This window comes from Osmia lignaria, chromosome 9, assembly GCF_051020975.1.
Source record: "Osmia lignaria lignaria isolate PbOS001 chromosome 9, iyOsmLign1, whole genome shotgun sequence".
Taxonomy (NCBI): domain Eukaryota; kingdom Metazoa; phylum Arthropoda; class Insecta; order Hymenoptera; family Megachilidae; genus Osmia; species Osmia lignaria.
The window spans coordinates 4,289,511-4,310,455 of record NC_135040.1 but is presented as its reverse complement, the minus strand read 5'-3'; the positions used below and the strand labels follow the sequence as shown (position 1 = coordinate 4,310,455).

The 20,945-nt window shown below is 40.4% G+C and overlaps 3 protein-coding genes across 6 annotated transcripts; 1 reads left to right on the top strand and 2 right to left on the bottom strand.

The window, feature by feature from the left end:
* Positions 1-313: 313 nt before the first annotated feature.
* LOC143305228 (uncharacterized) lies at positions 314-2,016 on the bottom strand. The gene is made up of 4 exons (XM_076689861.1): positions 1,584-2,016; positions 1,361-1,524; positions 1,020-1,303; positions 314-951 (listed from the first exon to the last, which is right to left on the bottom strand). The coding sequence occupies exons 1-4, from the start codon at positions 1,592-1,594 to the stop codon at positions 814-816; spliced, it is 597 nt and encodes a 198-aa protein (XP_076545976.1). The 5' UTR covers positions 1,595-2,016; the 3' UTR covers positions 314-813.
* LOC117603944 (uncharacterized) lies at positions 1,869-2,756 on the top strand. Its single transcript, XM_034323581.1, has 4 exons — positions 1,869-1,947; positions 2,005-2,258; positions 2,318-2,437; positions 2,496-2,756. Exons 1-4 carry the CDS (start codon positions 1,869-1,871, stop codon positions 2,754-2,756), a joined length of 714 nt encoding a protein of 237 aa, XP_034179472.1.
* Positions 2,644-19,409, bottom strand: Cep164 (centrosomal protein 164). 4 transcript variants are annotated; one of them, XM_034333189.2, is made up of 12 exons: positions 19,028-19,409; positions 16,289-16,537; positions 11,978-12,263; positions 11,420-11,910; positions 10,418-11,265; positions 9,933-10,352; positions 9,089-9,414; positions 7,435-7,883; positions 6,276-6,448; positions 5,978-6,209; positions 5,592-5,786; positions 2,644-5,549 (listed from the first exon to the last, which is right to left on the bottom strand). In XM_034333189.2, exons 1-12 carry the CDS (start codon positions 19,104-19,106, stop codon positions 5,281-5,283), a joined length of 4,017 nt encoding a protein of 1,338 aa, XP_034189080.2. In that variant the 5' UTR covers positions 19,107-19,409; the 3' UTR covers positions 2,644-5,280. The 4 variants fall into 4 exon arrangements, with proteins under 4 accessions (XP_034189080.2, XP_034190808.2, XP_034189978.2 ...); XM_034334087.2 differs by having other exon boundaries at positions 2,645-5,528; positions 19,028-19,408; XM_034334917.2 differs by lacking the exons at positions 16,289-16,537; positions 19,028-19,409 and adding an exon at positions 13,890-14,661.
* Positions 19,410-20,945: the final 1,536 nt, after the last annotated feature.

Here is a 20,945-nt window from a genome sequence, read left to right as displayed (position 1 = left end):
ATAAAACGATGGGTAACGAAACGATTGGTCGATGATATCGGTTTAGGCGAAGATCATCGAGTCCGAACGAAACTGACGTAATTCTATTTGGGTAGAATTTATTGAATTTATTGGTATTCTTGGAAAGTGTGCCTCATCGAAGCTATATTTATATTCCTTAAAATAAAATATTCAGATATTTAAAAGACACTCAAATAATGATATGCTAATGACATTTTTTAAAAGGATACTTTAATTTTTTCTTTTAGAGGAAAACGAACAGATGAATTAAAAAGAAGAAAAATAGAAAAATGCTATCGATTCGTTTAAAAATACTATGCTAATGACACGGAAATTTTGGAATTTTTAGAATGGGATATTTAACTTTTTTTTTTTGAAGAGGAAAACGAACAGAATAAATTAAGAAGAAAAATAGAAAAATGTTACTGATGCTATAGATATCCGTGGAATAATAGCATAGAGACGTATGGCTGATGATATCTCTGGAAGCCATATGGTTATCTTTGCATGCAGACTTTCAGAGTATACAGTCACTTAGGTGTTTATTTGAACAGCCATGTTTGAAGCAGCCTCTACCCACATGCTAAGAATATTCTTCGGGATATGTACACACCGTGATCCTCTATTCGATTTTATTAGGTTTTAGGATTTTCAAGAGTCCGCCGAATCATGATAAGCGAATCCCTAATTGAGTGCCCGGATCGCGAAACCAGAACCCCTTTTTTTCTCGACATCTCTCAACACCTACAGCTTCTTCGTTCGATACGCACAAATCAGTCGATGAAAAATATATTAAACAGAGCTTCTTAAATATTAATTATACGCTGCATACGTTCGAGACAGCATGATCATCCCTCGATACAATTTTTCCATTTCGAACTCGTTCTCAGCTGGATCCAAAATTCTAACATTTCTCCTCGGACGATTGTAATTTTGTAAACCTTGTAGGTTCTAAAAGGAGAACAAAAAGATTGCACTTCTCTTTTCCAAATTTTTACAGAATTTATCAGGCATCTTACCGAGAGGACAATGACGTTTCCATTGCCATTGGTCCCTGAATTCTGTCGAATTGTCGTTATTATTAATGTAAGCAAATAACCACCGAATGCCAAAAAAGAAAGAGCAGTGACCGAAAGTTGAAATATCTTCGAGATCTTCGAATCCTTCCCCTTTTCGTCGTAATGATCTTCGTATCGCCTTATGGATTTTTTATTCATTCTTTTCAAGGGTTGTGCAACAGGCAGTGACACAGATAATGTTCTACTCGATGCTTCTTCTTCGTGTTCATCATCAGTGGTAAAATCTATACATTTTTATACTGATTTTTATCAATTATATAAGATGAACATCTTAACGTTACCTTCTTCATCGATGAGAGAAGATTTTATATGAATCAGTTCCGTCATTGGCAGTTCGCTCAGACTGCGAACCTCTTCTAGGTAGAAAGATGTACGATTCGCGGATATTGTTTTTAAATAAAATAACAGCAGTGCAGTGAAAATTCCGATGATAGGTGAAAAATTTCTGCAACGTTGTACATTTATATTAAAAAAAAAGAAATTAATATTTTTGAAGATTCTTACCTTTTCGTCATCTTCGATTACTATGACAGAACCGAGTTGTTTCTTATCCAAAAGAAGACTGGTTATCGTACCTGTTCTGTAACCAGCAGGACGTAATTGTCCCCTCAATCTCGAGTTCTAATTTCTCCTGCTTGGTTGACAAAGCGAGGAGAGTCTGAATCATTCTTCAGTCATCACGAACTAGGAAGAGGAACGTCGGGAATCAACGGGGTGGAAATGAGTAATTAACATCCGTTACCTCCGGAGTGCGTTCCTCAGTTCTCGAAACATTTCCATTGCGTCACCATGTCGAAATTTGTGTGCATATTTATCTGTGTCTCTTTTATGATAATTTCTGTCCCTGGTTCGTCAGAAGAAAAGGATGGTTAGTTAGAAAAATAATTCCAAGATGATTCATTAATAACGAAGGATAAATTTGCAGGCGTTCTTCGAAAGATAAAGGCAGGTTTGGAATATGCCACAAATTATTTGGAAACTGCTAAAGATATTGCTGATCTCGTGGCGAAGAGCTTAGGTCACAAGCAGCAACAGAAGCGGGGGGATGATAACGATGCGAAACAGAAGGGTAGTTTCGGGGCTTCTAATCTCGTGTCTGCCTTTTTCCGGCTTATTGGATTAGACTCGCAGAAAGTAACTGCGATTGCTGTAAACAGTGTCATATTCCTTGCGCAAATGGTACGTGGGAAAAAATTAAATAATGACAAATTAAAGTTCATTTGTATTAACTTCGACAGATAAGTTCATTATTCGAACTGAAGCCTGCAAAAGAGAACCTCGCCAGAGATTTGGATGACAATAATGACAATTTATCTTGGAATCCTGCTAATCTTATAACAGAAAGCAAAAACGATAAAGTAAGTTACAACAAATGGGAAGAAAAGGAAGATGAAACTCGATTAATTTTATTTTTAGATACAAAGATTGCTTCGGCAGGCTCAGGACGACGAGCTACCGAATCAGCTGATCGAAAAAGTCGACGGTGTCGACTCAGCCTGCATCAGATTGTTACTTTGCAAAACATCGCCAGTTATAAGGGCGGTGCAGAATTTTCTGAGGAATAAAACGCGTACCGAATCGCATCCAATGACTTCGTGGCTTCCCAGCAGGGATCGGTTCGAGGAAAACAGCGACGAATGTGAAAACACGCATACCGATTGCAGTTTATTTTCCTAGCCGTAGTTATCGAAGCGGTTCCAGGTTTATTTAACTTTATTCGCGGCGAAGTTGGTCGGAAAAAGAATAACGACGGATCACGAGGATTCGTTTTCTTTTTTTAGAAACGCTGAAGAATTAATCCGTTGAAACGCCGTGCAACGATTTACTCTTGCATGCATCTGTTTTATTTAATTATACGTATATCAGCATGTTTCACATTTTGATCATCAAAATATTTCAATTAAGTGGCTAAGGGTTGTAATCGTAACAATATAAGATCTAGATATATTAAACAGTCTTTGATAGGTTTAAGAAATTCATTGGTCTAAACGACATTGTGTTTATATACGGTGTCCCCAAAAGAAAGGACACTTAAATTATTCTTAAAGATTAATTTGATTCACGATTAAAATATCACAAATGAGTATTTTGGCTACAAAGATCATTAAATCGAAATAAAATAAAATTTCTTCACCTCCTCGTACCGTATATTTTGATTTTATTTTTAGTAAAAACCCAGTCTGATATCCTTTCGTTTGTGGACACCCTGTACAAGGTAATTCATTGAAAAAATCACCACTAATCACTGTTTATTCTTTTCGCTAACAACTTGTTACTTTCACCCCTCTCTTCCTTTACCCGATGAAAAGAGAATTATCGTTGTTAATTTATATAGCATATATATATTTGCTTTTATACAAATATATATTATATTACAGAATATACACGGTATTCCAAAATTAATTTACCGAATATCTTGTGTACGTTTGTTTTAATAAATAGAAACAGTGAATATACAAATGTTCCAGTAAATTGAATTTACCAATAACCGTTGTATTTTTCCAACCACCTCCAAGATGAGCTAGTTCAATTTCTAAAAAATATTTTAAATATTCTTTCATGATTTTTCACCGGATAATTAAAAAAAGTTTCATTGAAATAGGCAAATGGATATCCTAAAATAATTTTTTTAAATTATTGCACTATGGACAAAGCACCTTTCAAACGATCATAAACTTAGATAATCAACGATTTAATTAATTTCTAAAATAATTAAGAAAGATGCTTGTACGATTCGCAAGGACGGCGCTAATGAAGGTACTCTACTATCTGAACTCATTCGCAGAGATAATTAAATGCCACGAAGAGACACTACGATTCCGAATAACAATTGAATGTTCTAATTACGTGCTCTTTTATCCATATACAAAATCATCTAAATTGGTTCGACTTAACGATTAGACGAACGCGTCGATTAATATCAGTACGATTGTTAAGCGAAACAAAGTTCGACGAGAAATAGCAACGATTCAGAGTAACAAGAAAATGGGAATCTTCTGAACAACAGTTACTTATAAAAACAAGGTTTCTCGTGAAATTAAGGAAACTTAACGTAGCCTCCCATCAGACGTTCAACACGTTGCTTGTCGTGATTAAAACAATCACATCTATAATATTTATTAACACACTGTAGGGCAAGGTTTGCGTTGTTTTTTCTTTAATTCATCCTCCTAACAATCAACATGTTCATTCTGACAAGGACTACATTCTAGAATCCTTGAACACTCTCTAATGCTATACATCTAATGAGATCAGGATTATTGCGAGCTACGTGTTTCTCGGTGTTAATAAATGTCCCTAGAAATTAATTGCAACTGGTATTATGAGATAATTGGTCGTCTCTGAAAAGCCAGAAACGTTCTGCCTCCACCTTCCTGTTAACCCTCGAACGGGTTGTACAGTGACCCAAATCTACGAAACAGACGGTGCATTAATTAAAAATTATCTGGTCAAATTTCTAAACGAAATATTGTCATAAACGTAAAACTAACAAAAGTTGTCCGAAATTAAAATTATCGTTGATATTTCGATGAGCCACCGTCCGAGGATTGAAACGGGCCGATGAATATGAAAGTTTGGCATTCGAAAGACAATTTAGTCATTAAGGATTCCCAGACTTTGAGCTGCACATATTCACCCGGTACGTGGAATTTCGTTCGCGTATACATGTATATAGTGTACGTTAAATATTATACACATCCTCGTTGCACTCGCAGAAAAACCCGCCTCGAAAATATATATGTATAAAGGATCGACAGAAAGGAACGGAACTTGTGTCGAGGAAATTCTTATTTACAGGAGAGCCCGTATCGTTCATTACGTTTCACAATTATTGTTCTTCGATCGTTCGTAAACTTTCCACGTTAATTCACGAAAAGTCTTCTGTAACAGGTTGCCTTGTTAAAATTCCTTTCATTTTTTTTTTAAATAAGGCTGTTACGATATCAAGGAACGCCGATTTCTGCACACAGCTGGCTATTTGCAGTCTTTTTTTTATCTTCGAACAGACGAACTGAACTTGATAGGAACAAGCGGATACGAGGTTCAAAGTCGATCGAATGACTAGAGTGGATGATACACTGTTCGGAACATTTGAAACCGTTTCGACGACGAGGAGACTGACCGATCTTTCCGCGAATATCGAAGGAGACTAATCATTCCGATGAAGAAGATCGTGCAGGAAGCAACTGGAAACAAATCTTTACAGAGTCGCTTGACCTGGACTTATCAAATCGGTGTTCTCGGCGCAGGCTTGTCGCAACCAATCCCGAAGATTCCATGTTCTCTCCATTAAATTTGAGATGGGTTTGTCGACGGTCCCGACGCTGGTGGTGAAACCGCTGTTCGGACCGTACTGGGCGATGATGTTCTGTGTGGTGGTCGTCGGGGGTTGCGTGGCTGTTAACTGAGACAGGATGTTCGACTGGATATTCGGGGTACCAAACGTTCCTGAAGGAAAATTTTCCAGACCTGGAATCTTGTTATATTAAGCGAAATTCATTTTTCTCGTACCTTGTACGCTGTTTGATTGTGCTGCAAGGTGGTGGAAACGTAGCCATCGCAAATAAGAGTACATAAAAGTGGGCGGTGGTGAGGCGTTAGTGTCCAAACGTTTATTCAGCACGCCCCAGATTTCACGTATCTCGGAGTTTAGGCTTTCCAGGCTTGCGATTATTTCCGTCGACTCCTGGTAGTGATCCGGTTTGTCTGAATACGTCGGGATCGTGACAAAAGATCGAAAGAAAATTGTTAAGTGAAAGGAAACGAACGAAAGATACATTCTCCTTCAGCAACGATTCAAAGAAAAGCGAAACGATCGAAATGAAATAAATAAATAATAACATAGAAAATTAAATAACGAAGGGAAGGGAGGTGATGGAATAACGAGAGCAGCTCACCTATGAACGTGTCCGTTCCCAGATCGGTTGAACTGAATCCACTACTCGCGCTGGACATGTCGCTCAACGTTAATTCGTCGTTTCTCGTCGACGTGGCCTCGTTTTCGTTCCTCTTCGCGCTCGCCACTCTGTCCAAGGATTGTTCCAGGTGCCTCAGGTGGATCACCTTCTCACCTAAGAGGCTCCTGGTTCGATGCAGGCTCACCTCCATTTCCGAAAGTTCTCGTTCCTCCTGGAAAAAAATTTACAAAGAATCTAAGCGTCGAGTGAATAATCCGAGAAAGATGATACGGTGTACCTGGACTAATTGCTCGAGGGTCGCTCTGGCGCTACGTTGCTTCCAAGCCTTTTGACGTCCGTGGAATGCGTTTTCCTGGTGTCGAAGCGCCTCTCGAGCCCTCCTCACAGAATCCCTCTCGACATGGATTCGGTGACGGAAGAACTCCAGCTCCGAAGAGGTGTTCGCCAGCGCTAGAAAATCGAGCAGATTCCTTTTCGGTGTCATCCGACACGCTCCCGCCAGGCTGCATGCTCGCGGTAGCGGCGTGCACGGAAAAGAAGTAACGGAAGGAAGAGAACGAAAGAAGAACGGTTTCGGAAGGAGAACCAAAAGATCTGCTGGTGGTGCGTTTACGAGCAGGCCGAGCAGAGAAGAAGCCGCTAACCAAAGTAAAGTCTATAGATGCCTAAGGAGAATAAATAAAAGAAAAAAGAATCTTTAACATGGAAAAATGAAAATAACGGAAAAGATCGAGAGATAGGAACGTTGGTATGTATTTCGCGCGCGTGATGACTTAATTGAAGCGATTAAGCTGTAGACGGTTGATTGTAAGTTGTGAAAGTGTGTTCGAGCTACGAAATAAGCCATACATAGGATGTTTCAGGTGTTTTTTTTTTTCAGAAAATAGTTTAAAAAACTTCTGAATTAATTTACAAACCTGAGACACCCTGTATACATTCATCTTCAGAACAGCATTCTTACTGCTACAAATTAACACCTTACTGTTGGTTAATTATGCGAATAAGTTTCGCCAATTAGCAAAGTTAGAATTATAAAACACACCTGGCTATTTAATAAACAGATTTTCAATCCTTCACCAGCATACTGAGTTATTATTTTCATTCCTCCGAATTCACCTTCGAATTTATACTTTTATTGTAAGAAGGTTTAATGTGTTAACCCTTTGAACTTAATTAGTTTTCAAAGTTGTCGTGCATCTACTTGTATTTATTTTAAGTCAAATTAAGAAATCAATGTACAACAGTAAAATTTATAAAACAATTAGTATTTTCATCTCTAGCATGAGCTTAAAGGATTAAATTAAAAATTTTAATAAATATCAAGCCCAGTTTACCAACGGTGGATTAAAAATGCATCATCATCAGGAAAGTGTTAATAAATCAAAAGATAATCAATTATTGAAATAGTCCGAATAATTTCCTTTAAAAAGATTCACCTTTGTCCTGGAAAGGATACCGCAAGGTATAGGCCGTTTCATTGCTGGGCAGCTGATCGCCAAGATCCTCCAGCTTCTCCAGTTGCTTCCTGATGTTCTCAACGGGATTCTCTAGATTGTTATTGTTATTGTTGCCGGCAGTGCTAGCTCTGGCGGTGCTGGTCGCTTTCTTGCTGAAGTTCTTCTTCTTCTTCATCAACATGTTCGCGTTCGTCTCGCTGGCGGTGGTCGTGTCGTCCGACTCGATTCGTACAGCGGCCGTTTTCGGGATCGCTGCTGCTCCGATCGCGGCACCCTTCTGAAACCCCGAATTCTGAACCTTCTGAACGCTCTGAACGTTCGATTCGTCCGGCTTGTGCTGTTCCTCGGTTTGCTCCTTCGCGATCGCTGTTTCCTGCGCTTTCGCGCTCGTCGTCGCCAGGCTTGGGCGCGTGTTCCTTAGCGGCGTACTGCGAGCACGATTTAAGGCCTATAGCCAGACATTAGGGCGAATCGCATGAACGTGAGCGAGTACCTTCACAGTTTACTTCGCGTTACGTGTCGACGTTCGAGACAGCCAAATGGGATTTCGATTTTTCTTTTGTCACAGAAGAATTAGTCGAGTGAGAGTATGTTAGAAAGGGTTTACACACGTAACTTTTGAAACAACCGTGTGGTCGGTTAGGGTATGTTAAGTAGCGCTGACTGTGAAGGTACTGGAGATGGTGACGAGGAAAATGGAGGTGCAGAAAACGAATATTAGTACGGTTAACACTAATCTGAGCAAAGGTACGTGGATAATGTTAAACGTTTCGAGAATCCTATTCGAAGCAATAAAAAGAAAAATTACTGTAAAAGTTAGATGAGTACCCGGGCAGATGCATTGAATAACCATCCCTACACTCAGAGGCAAATAGTGTATGTAACTTGATCTGAACTGGAATACTTATGCAATAATAATTTTTTTTTATAATGAAACTTTTATTAATGTAATTGTGAGGTTCTTCTAATTAAAACAAGACCAAACAAGATATAATTTGAAGCGTATTTACTTATTACCCTGATAAGGATAACTTCAGATCTCATTTAGGTGTTAAATAGGTGAAAAAAAAATCATTCATTAAAGAAGCAAATATGCTTTAAATTATGTCGTGTTTGGTCTTATTTTAATCAGAAAAACCTCATAATTATGAAAAATAAAAAATTAAATTGAAAAATTCAAAATTAAATCGAATTAAAATATTCGAAATTAATTGTTTTATTGTTGAATTAGTATTGTCTCAGCAATATATTTTTCGCTCTTTATTCTTTTCAAAGCCTTGGCTCGAACCGTTTCTAAGAACCGAAAGAAACACCTTTGAGTACCGATCCAAATTCTACTGTACATATCAACGGATTCTCAAAACATTCAGCGTGACTGTAACACACAAACGGAACGCATGCTTCCGAATCGATTGTCAGAATCACGACACGTACAAGTACATCAGAGATCGATCCAAAACGCGTCAACCCTTTGCGATTCATTTCGTTTCTCTCGTTTCACACCGCTTCCATCTGTACGACGTTCCTACAAGCCGAAACGTGGAAAATAGCTTGATATCTCGATAAACGGCAAACGGTTGACCATATAAAACGAAAACGATCAGGTAAATAAAGAATGCCAGATTCGACTCACTTTTGTTCCGACGACTCGGTCTTGTCGGTTCTGGTCCTCGTGGACGTCGACCTCTCCGTCTCCGAAGCAGTAGTGTATCCCTCTTTCCTTCTGCTTCTCCTCTCGACAGCCAAACGTACCTCGTTCTTCAGCTTCATGTATTTCTCCTTCAGTGCCATGTATTTGTCCAGCAGCAATCGTTTCTCGCAACGCATCTTCTCGAACTCTATGCTGTCCTGCTGAAGAGCTCGCTCCGTTTGTTTCCTCGCCTCCTTTTCAGCATCGCGCGAGAAATCCGCGTGGATCTCTTCTAAACGCTGCTTGTACATCTTACGGGTGAGATCCTCCTGAAACCGCAACAGCAAATTCTTTTCAAGCATCCAGCGATGCTTTCATCGAGCAATATATTCAGGAAAAATGTCCCTTGGTTTCTTTCATCCTCCTCGAAGATGCTGTAAACGTCTCGGCGCTGGAAATCGAGCCGCTGGACACCTCCACTCGTGCAATTATCGCACAGTAATTATCGGAATCAGGATAATTATCGGAGTTCCCTCGGTATAAATTCACTGCTGCTTGATTGTGATGGTACGCATTGGCGTTTTATTGAATATAACTTTAAATATATAATCTTTCAAGGTACAACAGTTTCAGGATAGATCTTTCTTAAAGTTATCCTAAGGCGCTAAATATCTGGACGGTGTTACGCGATCGCACGACGCTAGGCTAACAAGCGAAATGATAAATTTCTTAATTTGGAAGAAATTCGGTTAATAACGTATATAATCTTAATTACGTTTAATCTGGTTCGAGATAACACGTTCAGGAAGGAAGGTCGCTAAAGTAACAGGCATCGTCAGGTACTCACGTCGATTCTAAAGTCACGAAGGATCTCAGCTAAACACTTCTCGTGATCTTCCGTGATCTTTGTGATCTTTTCCCTTTGCTGGATGCGCAGCTCGGTACGCAGATCATCGAACTCCTTCTCCAGCTCCTTCTTCAGGGCTTCGATCTTCTCGGAATGTTGCTTGGTCAGCTCGAATTCGTTCAACTTGGCGAGCTTCTCCTCGCCCAGATCCCTTTCGTGCTCGTTCTCCAATTTTCCCATCTCTTGGTTCCGCAATTCCAATAATTCTTTCCTTCTCTCATCGAGTTCGGTCTTCAAGTTCGCTAGAATCTCTTGTCTCTCCTTCTCGTAACACACTTCTAACTCGGCCTTCACTTTCTTCAGGTTCTCCAGCCTCGCTTTATCCATTTCGGCGATCAATTTCTGGATCTCCTGTTCCTCCTGAAACGCAATTAAAAGAATTAATTATCAGAATTTTTAGAGTGACCTTTATATTGAATCAATACCTTCTCAGCCATTTCTCTTTTCAACTCCTCCAGCCTTTCGCTCAGATTCTTTTGCAACTGCTGCTTCTGTTCCACGAAATTCTCTTCCAGTTCCTTCTTCGTCTGCTCCAATTTATCCTCAAACTCTTTCTTCAACATCTCTATGTCCCTCTGATGATCCTTGCTCAGTCCTGTTCTAGTTTCGTCCAAGTTCTTACTGTGCTCTTCTTTCAAACGTTCCCTTCGCGATTGCTCCAGGTCCTGGTTCACTCTGGACAAGTCAGACGTGTCGTCGTCGTCGGTCTGTCTATCCTTCGAGAAACGTATAGCCGACTTTTTAGGCTTCACCGTCTTCGGCTTGCTCTTCCGGATGTCTTCCGAATCGCTGCTCTTCACCACGCTGCAATCAGTTTCGCTCCTCGATACCAGATCGATATTCTTTATTTTCATAAACTTGTTGCTGGGAACATAATCCAAGCTGCTCTCCCTGGACAAACTGTCCCTCCGCAGATTCTCTTTGGCCATCTGAGTGCGATGCTCGTTTTCAGTGACGTTCTGAACGACGAAACGTTTGCCAACCACCTTCGAATTCCTCGGAGTTTCAGAAGAGGAACTCTTCCTGGTGTCCTCGTCCAGTTTGCTCTCGCTATCTTCTTTATTTTCATCGTCGAGACTCTGGGAACTGGATCGCTGGGAGAATAAAATGGACCCGGTAGCCTTGTTCGAGACCACCGCGGATATTCGCACGTTTTGTTCCTCCGATTCCGAGTCCCAGTCGTCCTCGGAGCCGGAATAAGTGAACTTTATGTCCACTTCCTTCTCTATGTCGAAGCGAACGCTCTTCCGTTCTTCGTCCACTGGCCTGTCGTCTGTTGGGAATCAAGGGAACTGGGTGAATACAAGGTTCGACTGAAAAGAATCGTTTCAAAGCAATTGATTGGATAACTTTAGAACTAATAATAAATAAAAATCTATCGTTTTCTACCTTTCATTCTATTTTAATACTGAACACTACTTTCTTACCATCCTCTGATTGCTTCTCCCTGAGGATCGACTTCAGTCTATCACCAACAATGTTACACCCTTCGTCAGAGATGGCAACGGTGCGGAAGTCATCCAGCTTGCCACCCTCCTGGCTGGGAGTGGTGTCCCTGCTCCTGTTGCTCTTCAGGAACATGGTTCCACCACCGCTCAGAGTCAGCTCCTTTTGTTGACTGAACTGACTAGGATGTTTCTCCTTGTCGAACTTCTCGGATCTTTCAGACCTAGCCAACGTGGTGATGCTTAATTTATCTATGTCTATGATGTTCTCCTCGGAGCTGAACTTGCTGGACAGCTGCTCCCAGTCTTTCTCGTGTCTTGGGCTCAAGGATTCCGATCTCTTCAGCACCTCTTTCAAGTCTAACTCCAGGGTGGGACTAGTGATCGTGGTGGTAGCCGCGGTTACTGTTGCTGCGATAGGAGCCATGGCTTCCAGGACCTTGGGACACTCGTAGAACTTTGGATCTTGGAACCTGTTGATGGTTCAGGATATTTTTAAACGAACATTCGTATAAAGACGCAGGGTTTATTCTTACAAACCTGAGGTTCGTGTAATCCCTGGAAGCTCTATCGGTGGCCAATGGATTCTCCGTCTTGGAATCACTGTCTCGTCTCGAGTGTTGTCTATCCTGGCTGGAGCTATCCTTCCTCCGCACCCCTTCGAGCTTATCTAATTTCTTCAAGGGTGCCAATTTCGTTGGGATTCTGGTGGTCGATGGGTTCATTTTGAAAGTGTGTTTTATGGTTTCCTTTGAAGAGGTCTCCTTTGGAAGGGTTGCCTCCTCGTGCGACTCGAGATCCTTGGCGGTGGTCTTCGAGTCTTCCTCTGTCGATAAAAGATGTATGATTTAAAAAAAAAAATCAGGTCATATTTTTTGGGAGGAGCGAAGAAACAGACGCAAACTTTTCTTGGGAACGATCACCCTCCAGAGGGAAAAGGGTCGCCGACGGTGGAAGTCAACCGTTTTGTCATCTTCCTTTTTTATACGCAGCTGCGAGGAATGCCGAAGAAACGAATAAGAAAATATATTTAAAAACTTGAAAAATCACGGGCAGAGATTATTAATAATAACACTCAGGATTGTCGATCTTGAAACAAACTGTTCCTTTTCTTTCAAACGCTTTTCCCTATAATTCTTTCAGAAACATTTGCATAGCAAAGGCACGCGCCGTGTCCACTGGACAAAGTGAATAACGAAGTGTACACATACTGTTCCATAACAGAATTTTCTGTGTGAACACGTGTCTGCTTTGATCTCGCCGCCAAGTGATTGCAATATCACTTGACCCTTCTCCCTAAACGAACCGGTATCTCCTAGCCGTTTTTCTAACCATTTTCCTTCGCGATATCGCATCGCAGCGATCGCGAATCTCGTTTGCAACATCTCAAAGGCGAACAGCTCGAAAAGAGGAAGGTTTCCGCGTGAACAACTCTCCAGAGAATCGTCGGTGCCGGGAAATTTAAAAATAAAAAAAAGAAGAAAAATCTTGCTCTTTAGACCGGGTGTGCCTTTAATCTTCGCGGCTCGCGGAGTAGAAACAAGAATGCCAGGTGAGGAGGACGAGAAGCGGCAACAAATATTGACTTTTCACGCGGTCGCAATTTCGTCTGCCTTCCTGATGCGATTTTAAGCGAGGCTTTTAACCGGTCTGCTAAGTGACACTCTGTAATTCGACGATAATCACGCGAGTCAAAGAAGCTGCTTTCTTCTGGATTCCCTTCCGTTTGAAATCGCGACGGATATCTTTTTGAAATTAAGACAAAGCGACGGTCGATCGTTTCGTTTGAACAATAATTAATCCTACCCTTTTTTTTTTTTCTTTTTTTAATTCGAATCGCGCCAGGAGCTTTCGTAGGATGTTCAAGATGAGAAGCATTCGAACAATCCGCGCTCGATGGACTTGGACGCGATAATTGGACGGATCCTACGTTCAAGCAACTATTACGTACTTTCACGAGCGAGTGCACCGACACGTGAGTGCCTTAACGAATGTGTCGCACCCCGACGAGCAGCTCGAAAGAGTTTCGAGGGCTCTTTGCCGAGCAACTGCGTCCGCCTATCCTATCGAACGAGAAATCGCGCCAACAAACCCGCTCGTCTGTGTAACTTTATTGCACTCGAACAGGGACGATCAGACGAGCGGTCTTTAACGCGTTCTCCAGTGAACAACAGTTAAGTACATCGATTGGACAGGTCTGGGATGAGTTTTCGGTGTACAGGGAGAAACCTGGAATTACGTAAAAAATTGACGTTAATAAATAAAAATAAAAAATTCCAAGCATCTTCCATTTCAAATGATAAATCAACCAATCTTCTTTGAGTATCGAGTGAACGTACTTGAAAATTTTGCATTTCCGCGATTGCAGCTGTTCAATAACAGCGCGAAGACGCAACAAACGAATAAGGTGATCAATCGAATAAATAAAAAAAAAAATGATTATTCAACGTACCACGATGAGACGGTTACGTGTACGCGCGTGCGATGGCCTCTTCAACACGAACCCGATGAACTTTGACAAACGGATCTCCGAATCGATTCAACGACCGTTTGCAAATGGATTATCGTTGTTTGTTACACGAATTATAGTCTCGTGAGCGATAAGATTACCGTTAGCCTCATCAATACACGTGCTTGAAAATAATTAACACAAAACCGAGCGTACGTTATATCGTTCGCTCTATCGCGTTGCACGCGCGCCATTTAAGAAACGTTACATAAAAGTTGGAGCACACGAGGAATTATTTTATGTGGCCGCCGGTCGGTGTTACGTAAAAACACAGAGAAAAGACGCGGATTCAATAAGCAAAGACGATGTTCCGTTGCCAATGATCCGCGGTCATTGGGAATGGAAACCGAAGCTGCGTGTAATTTCTGCAAACTCGATGCCTCAAGGTCAAGAGCAAAAGAATATTTACGTAATCGGTATGAATCATTGCGGATCGAACGAGAAGGAAAGATCGAATCGCGATCGAAAGTCGGCGAACAGACGGAGAAGAATATTCTCCTACGTAGATCGATGCTCGCCGCGAGACGGCGGGCAAAGTTTCATCTGGATTCATCCTAAAAATATAATTCACGTTTGACGGGAAGCCAGCTTCGAATTTCAGTGCCAAAGCAGTCCTTGAAGCTCGAATTTGAATACTTGGCGAAAATATACCAGCGAAATTTTGGCAAAATACGAAAGAACAGGTGTTAAGCACGTTCACTGTCAAAGTGAAGTTTTCTTAAAATTAACTTAACAACGATGTGCTAGCGTGGTTATCAGTTCGATAATTCCCTGATATCAGCCACGAATGACAAGCTAGCGAGCCTGTTAATAATTGTTATTATCAATAACAATGACGATTGGTTCACCTGTTCAGTGACGAGATCGCACTTTTTACGATCAAACGATAATTAAATAACATTCGATTTCTGAGGATAAGATTATCTTATCTTGTTTACCGTATCTCGTCTGTCGATAAGTATTCTTAAACGAGAAATAAGTGAAAGTTTGACTTTTCGAAAGCTGAAATGGTTAGTCAATCTTTCAGTGAATGATAATTGAACAGGGGTTGAGATTGCTCTTCGAAGGTTCGCGTGTTAACCCTTTGCACGAGACAAAAAGAAAAAAAAGAGTCATGCCACTTCTAGTTCACAATATGCATGTCATGGTTTATTTATACACAACTGGTCTACATTATACATGTACAGAACGCGAGACTGTGAATGTTTGTTACACAAGCTGTCGCATAATCACAGACGTCGAAGGGTATAAAAATATTTTGTTTTTTTACGTATACTCGAGATTGCAGTACAAGATCATCGTTTGTTCACCTTGATCAAGAATGAACACAAACATAACTAGATTAGTTTCAGACCTATCTACCTATCTATCTATCTATCTATCTATCATCAATCAAACGAGCAACGACTTATAAAAAGAAAAAGGTGAATACATTGTGTGAATCAGTCAGGAGGTGCTGAGTCTACCATAGAACAGCGTACACGCGATATCTTTCTGTAGAATTTACATAAAATTTGAATCTTGCAAACTGTATCAACGAAGTCTTCTGTTTGAATGATAAATGAAAAGTTGGACGTGCTTAAAGTGGAAGACGATAGGATTAGATATCTTGATTATTGAATAATGGTATCATCGAAAGCTTAGAAAAAATTGTGAAATAGAAGCTCTAAGGAATTTAGAAAATAAAATAACAACAGTTTGATAAATAATATAAGGGGTAGGAATGTCAGAAGGTTGGTACTGGACAAGTGGCATAGATATTTCAATCACCAAATAATAGTATCATCGAAAGCTTAGAAGAAATTGTGAAATAGAAGATCTAAGAAATTTAGAAAATAAAATAATGAAATAAATAATACTGTTACAGAACTTCTGCAGGAAATGATAAAAGAAATCATAGGGGTACGAATGTCAGAGGGTTGGTAATGGACAGGTGGATTAAATATCTTCTAAAACTTAGAAGCAATTGTGAAATAGAAGCTCTAAGGAATCTAAAAAATATAATAATAACAATTTGATAAATAATACTGTTAGAGAAGAAAATAAAAAGAATCATAGGGGTTGAAATGTCAGAGGGTTGGCAGTGGACAAGTCACCCACGAAGAAGACTTGGACTCGATTTCCGGTACCGGAATTCCCTATTTATCACAGATCCCTGCATCGTCAGGGTTAATCAGGTTACTCTTACCCTAATGGTCTTACAATCCCTGTGATACTCGTAGTAGTACAATTAGATTTCTCTTTTCCCTAAATACCGTGTGTACGCTACAGACTGCAAGTCCAAGTGCAAAGGGTTAAATCCTATATTTTCCATTCGCCCGTAATGACGAGGCAATCCGTACCGACGCTCATTTGCCTGGTATTGCCAGCCCTGGCCTGTTTCACCAGCTGTTTGTAAACGGGGTCCAGGGGATGTTCCCAGGTGGTGGTTCCGGTGGAAGCCTGGTAATAGTACCAGCTTTCGCTCGCCTCGTGGTAGCATGGTTTCCAACCCTTCGGCAAGGCCGCCATGAGGCCCTCCCGGGCCAAGACCAGGAGGTGCGGTTCCGCATCGGGGTCGATTCCCAGGCGTCTCGCATAGTCGAGCACCTCTAAAAAAGAACCAGGTGCGCTCCATTAGCTGATTACCAACTGGACAAGGGCGATGGACTATGAACTCGTGGACAGAGTACGCGATGATATTAATTTAACTGGAAATACTTAATTAACGCTTCGCGAAATGCGTGAGAGGCGAATACGTGTAACACTTTGCGAAGCGTTAAGAAGGTCAAGGATGATCGTGGGCTTGTGAAAAGGGGCTAAAACGTTCCTGGAATTTAAATGAAAGCGTCCTTAAAAAAAAAAATACTTATATAAATTATAATAACCATTCAACGTTTCTGGGCTCTTTATCTTGATTTCGTATCAATTGTTGAATAAGTAACATTTAACTAGTCAAAGATAACATTACCTTTCTGCTACTGCATACGTGACAGAGGGAACATACTTATCTCCAAGAAATTTGACGTAATTATTGGCAAACAATGTTTAATTTAGTTTAATTATCGGTCTCCTCTGCTTCTACCGATCGTAAACGTCCCATGAAACTTGCAAACATTTGCCTCAATATTTTCAAGGATTCCAACTATCCGGTAATTGAATTTCTGAGAAGTTTGTTACGAAGTGTATCGGATAGCCGTGGTTGATCAAAGAAGCAGTTGGAACTTTTGTAACAAGTATTATTGGCCCGGGTGAGACGTGGGCGCTGATAAAGATAGAGGATCTTGTTGGTCGACCCTCGTCGAGGGTAGAATTTTTAACCTATCGGTTATTATAAATATTTTTCTGTTCGATAGGTAACGAAGAAAGTATTATTAAAATGCTCGTGGATTTCAAGGTTCTCGAGTTGGCCGTATGTAAAGTGTAACGATGCTAATCGATTATATAGGCCAGGTGGAAGTACACGTGGCAACGCGGAACTGTCGTCTCGGGACAAAAAGAAAGGGTCTTTAGCTAATATTTGCTGTTAACATCGAATATCGAGTAACCGTATCGAAGATAACGTGTTAGCCAAACTTTATCCAACTAATTGCTGGCAACTGTTAAACATTCATCAACCGCGATATTCATGACGCTGACGCGTCTAAATCTGGCCCACACTACTCATCGCGGTTTAATTAATTTTTAAGTATCCCGATGCGAGGTGCAGTTTACAGGTGGCGATTCTAAAATTAAATCAAACAAAGTCTCCGATCTTGCCGCTTCGTTTAATCAGATACCTGATTTATTGCGTCACCGGGTATATATAACTCGTTACAAGAATGTCGTTCAATCGTTTAATTATAGAGCGTGGATATTAATTTCTCGCAGATTTTTGCAAAATTATTCTCTTCGATCTAACACACGGTTCGCATGTATTCTGCATAATTTCATGCATAATAAATGCAAAGACGTTTCTACTCTACGTACAGTCGATCAAAATTCTATTCAATATTAATTTCTCTATCCATGATAAATCCAATAACCTCTGTGGAATTGCCTTCGCTAAGGATGAAAATAATGCAACGACGACTAAGCATACGATTAACGCCAGAGTCTCGAGACAGTCTCGAAGCTTCTCCCGTTTTCTTTATGAAACATGGAAAATCCCGACGACAGCAGTCGGAAAAGAGGGTCGATTAAAAATTCCATCATGGAAGTCTTTGACAGGTGGCTCGGTGTATGGGGGTAACCGCCACAACATCTGTCTTCCCTGCGATGGATAAATTTCGTAGCTGTCCCAAAGGCTACCAGCTAAAATTTCCCAAGTATTTCCCAGATTTTCCGGCGAAAGCTGCCTATAAAATAAAGCTCGAAGGTGACTTTTAATTGACGAATGCATTTGCTGCAACGGAAGCTGGCCAGTGGTACGGATAGCAAAGGGGTGGTCCTCGAGGCTTATGACAAAACTTTCGCCGCACTGCGGATTCTATTGATTTTCCTCGCCGCGCTGGGGTACACGAGCTCACTGCTCCCGTACGACCCTGGTGTAAATAAACAAGGAAACATCACCGAAACTCTTTGACCTTCTCTGGTTTTATCCACGACTTTTCCAATTTAATCCCTTTCACCGTTAACTTTTCACCAATCCCATCTCCAGCCTCCCTACGCTTTTCTTCATCCTTCTTTTATCATTTTTTTATTTCAGATCAGCAACTGATACGACTCAGAAACTATTAATCATGTCAGAATAGGGAAGATACAAAAGACATCGAGAACCTTGGATATTGAACAGAAGGAACTTGAACTGACCCTGTTAGAACCAAGCAATTAGAGGAAACGTATCTGAACGAGTTCATTAGCAACGCGCAATTGAACAATTACAAGGACGGTATCGCGACTTTCGGTTCGCCTCGATGGACAGGACGAGTGTTCAATGAGCGACCGTGACCTCGAAATGGGCAAGTGTCGAAGAGCGAACTAGCCAGAGAAGAAAGGTAGGCGGAAGTGTCCGAACGAGGAGCGGCGGCGATGGAAAAGCCACCCTGTGCTACATCGATCGTGGGACGAGAAACGGGGAAAACGTTCGATGAACATTCGGTCTGATTCGTTTCTTCACGTACCTTCGTTCGACGGATGAGACGTCTCGTCGAAGACCTCCCTGCCCAAGATCGTGGCTGCGCTGTCCTGAGAAATACTCATGCTAGCGCGAACGAACAGCCGGGCCCCGGGGTGCAGGACGTTCACATAACTCGGGTAGGTAGGTCGCGCTCGGCCCAATGGCAACAACACACCTCGTTACGATCGGCCAGGTAAATGTCCGTCATTTTACGGTTGTTACAACGACGACGCGTGAACGCGATAATGTTTCAGCTGACGGCGAAGAGGAAGTAGAACGACGGCGAGACCCGTCCGACGACAGTCAACGTTGAATTCGACTTGAACGTAGGCGGTGGAAGAAGGAACGGACACGAAGAACGTGCAGCGCCCTCGGTAGCCTGACCCCGAACTAGGCTAATGATAAGGAAACGAGTGTAACAGCCGGCGGCAACTGTCTTATCGATTAATCGAAACTCAGCCGCGGCGTTCTCGTTTGACAGCCCGGGAAATACGGGAATCTTAAATCCTCGCCAGATCCGCGACCGCGCGTTTGGCATTTCTGTTGAGAAACCATCGTCGTTGATCGATTTCATTTGGAGAGATTCGTTTTTAACTCCAGTTTCAAGCTGATAATATTGCAGCTTTTTTTAAATTTGGTGATTTTTATGAGGGATATTGTATTTTAGAAGAGAACCATGATTACAGGTACTTGTCTGTGTCCTAGTTTCTTTTTATGAGATTCTTGCTTGATCCACATCCTTGAGAATCGGAGTGGAACGAGTTGCTTTTAAACCAAAGATGATGGATGAATGATTAAGCGATGATGAGGTTAAATCGTCTGTATTTCCTGTTATTTGAGCGATTATTTATAGCGAACGCTGCTAACGCTAATTGTAATTTTGTAGTGGGAGTGAAAGAAGAAAATGTCATTTGGTATCTTTTCTCTCCTTCTGTTTTTTTTAATAAGACATAAACTTCTAGTAAATGACGATTTAATAATGTAAATTAATATTTAAAATATTATTTGAACGAATAATTTTGTCTTTCTAATGTCTTCGTATTGATTTTTGAATATTTGAATTTGCGCGCTTTATCGATCACCGTTTGAAAAACAGCAGGAAACGATTGTGGCGCTATCATGATGAATTTTATGGTTCTTCCTCGAGAAATATGAAGAATTTCTTCCTTATCGACACACTAGGGGAATTTTCTGCCAGTAGATAAAGAAGTTTCCCCTATATTACATCGAACTATCTTTCGAACAAAATGAAAAATTTTCTAAAGTATTGAAAATATAATTATAAGCACGGTTTATTAGAAATAATATATTGATATTATTATTTCAATTGTAAAAAGTGTAAAATTAATAAAAATAAAGTCATCACATTTGACTGTCTTTGATAGAGATGGCGCCAACGTGTGCGAAACCACCCCTAAAATAAATCCCCTTCGTAATAAACCACCGACAACCTCTTGATAAATTACTTTAGCGGTAAATGCATCAACTGTGTAAATTTCAGAAAGCGGTAATCATCTTCATTGAATATGTTCAATATTTATACATTTAAAATGTTTGATTATTCAGATTTATGCAACGTGCGACAGAAATGACGACAATACACGATGATTCATTATGTAAAACAACTTTGTTAATATAGTACTTCGTATTTTGTAATATTATTCGTATTCTTCAGGGACTTTAAAAAATTATTTTTCATACACAATCCATAATATAGAAAAAGAATTTCAAAATGGAAATATTTAATTTTAGTTCTATTGTATCATTAAAACATTATTACCAGTTAAATAATCTAAAATATTATTCTGAAGTAAATAATATTTTAACACTTATCTGTGATCTAAAATAATTAGAAATTCCAAGTAGCCTTAGAATATTCGTTACATCTAAACAGGTATAATTACGAATGCAAATTACTTCTA